General features: G+C 60.1%; 1 protein-coding gene across 1 annotated transcript; it reads left to right on the top strand.

Annotated features, from left to right (window-relative positions):
- Nucleotides 1-408: 408 nt before the first annotated feature.
- LOC113941826 (sperm flagellar protein 1-like) lies at nucleotides 409-975 on the top strand (the record flags this gene model as incomplete). The annotated part of the gene is made up of 2 exons (XM_027632967.1): nucleotides 409-574; nucleotides 778-975. Coding segments are annotated over exons 1-2 (301 nt in total), but the record flags the coding sequence as incomplete, so codon positions are not given.
- Nucleotides 976-1,238: the final 263 nt, after the last annotated feature.

Here is a 1,238-nt window from a genome sequence, read left to right as displayed (position 1 = left end):
CAGGACGCTCCGGTTTTTAGCCCCCCCCCCGTTGCCATGGCAGCAGGACGCTCCGGTTTAGTCCTGTCCCCGTTGCCATGGCAGCCTGATGCTCTGGTTTGGCTCCACCCTTGTTGCCATGGTAGCAGGATGTTCTGGTTTAGTCCTGTCCCCGTTACCATGGCAGCCTGATGCTCTGGTTTGGCTCCACCCTTGTTGCCATGGCAGCAGGACGCTCCGGTTTGGCCCCGCCCCCTTTGCCATGACAGCAGGACCCCCTGGTTTTTTAGGCCCGCCCCCGTTGCCATGGCAGCAGGACTCCCCGCTTTAGCCCCGCCCCCGTTGCCATGGCAGCAGGACGCTCTGGTTTTTTAGCCCCGCCCCCGTTGCCATGGCAGCAGGACGCCCCGCTTTAGCCCCGCCCCCGTTGCCATGGCAGCAGGACGCTCCGGGTTTTAGCCCCGCCCCCGTTGCCATGGCAGCAGGACGCTGATGGCGGACGCGGCCCCGGCGCTGCAGGCCCTGTACCGCTGGCTGGACACGGTGCCGCTGTCCCGGCCCCGCAGGAACATCGCCCGCGACTTCAGCGATGGGGGTGGGCCCGGGGGGGCCGCCGGGAGGGGCCGGGGGGGGGCCCGGGGGTGCCGGGGCTCCGGGCAGGGTTTGGGGGTGCCGGGGCTCCGGGCAGGGTTTGGGGGTGCCGGGGGTCCGGGCAGGGTTTGGGGGTCCCGGGGGTCCGGGCAGGGTTTGGGGGTGCCGGTGCCGCCCCCCCAGCCCCGCCCGCTGTGTCCCCCTCAGTGCTCGCGGCCGAGGTGGTGAAGTTCTTCTTCCCCGCCATGGTGGAGCTGCACAGCTTCGTGCCCGCCAGCTCCACCGCCCAGAAACTCGCCAACTGGGGGCACCTCAACAGGTACGGCCGGGGCACCCCCCTCACCCCCGGCCCCCCGTTCAACCCACCCCCGGTGCCCCCCACCCCGGGAGCGCTGTGCCCATCCCGTCAGTGACCCACCCTGGGGGGCTGTGGGCAGAGCAGAATTGCCTTAAAATCCGTATTATAAATAATATAGATAATCTATATCATCTGATATATACTATATAAAAATATAGTATATATAAAATATAGTGTCATATATAAAATATAAATATTAATGTAAATATTTTATAAATGTAAATAAATAATATATAGATATATAAAAACATATAAATATAATAAATATATAAACACATAAATATATACATATATACATTTTATAAATGTA

The sequence above is a fragment of the Corapipo altera genome, unplaced genomic scaffold (assembly GCF_003945725.1).
Source record: "Corapipo altera isolate COAL_440 unplaced genomic scaffold, ASM394572v1 59820, whole genome shotgun sequence".
Lineage (NCBI taxonomy): Eukaryota > Metazoa > Chordata > Aves > Passeriformes > Pipridae > Corapipo > Corapipo altera.
The sequence above is the reverse complement of the archived record's forward strand: the minus strand, read 5'-3'. Positions and strand labels throughout refer to the sequence as shown.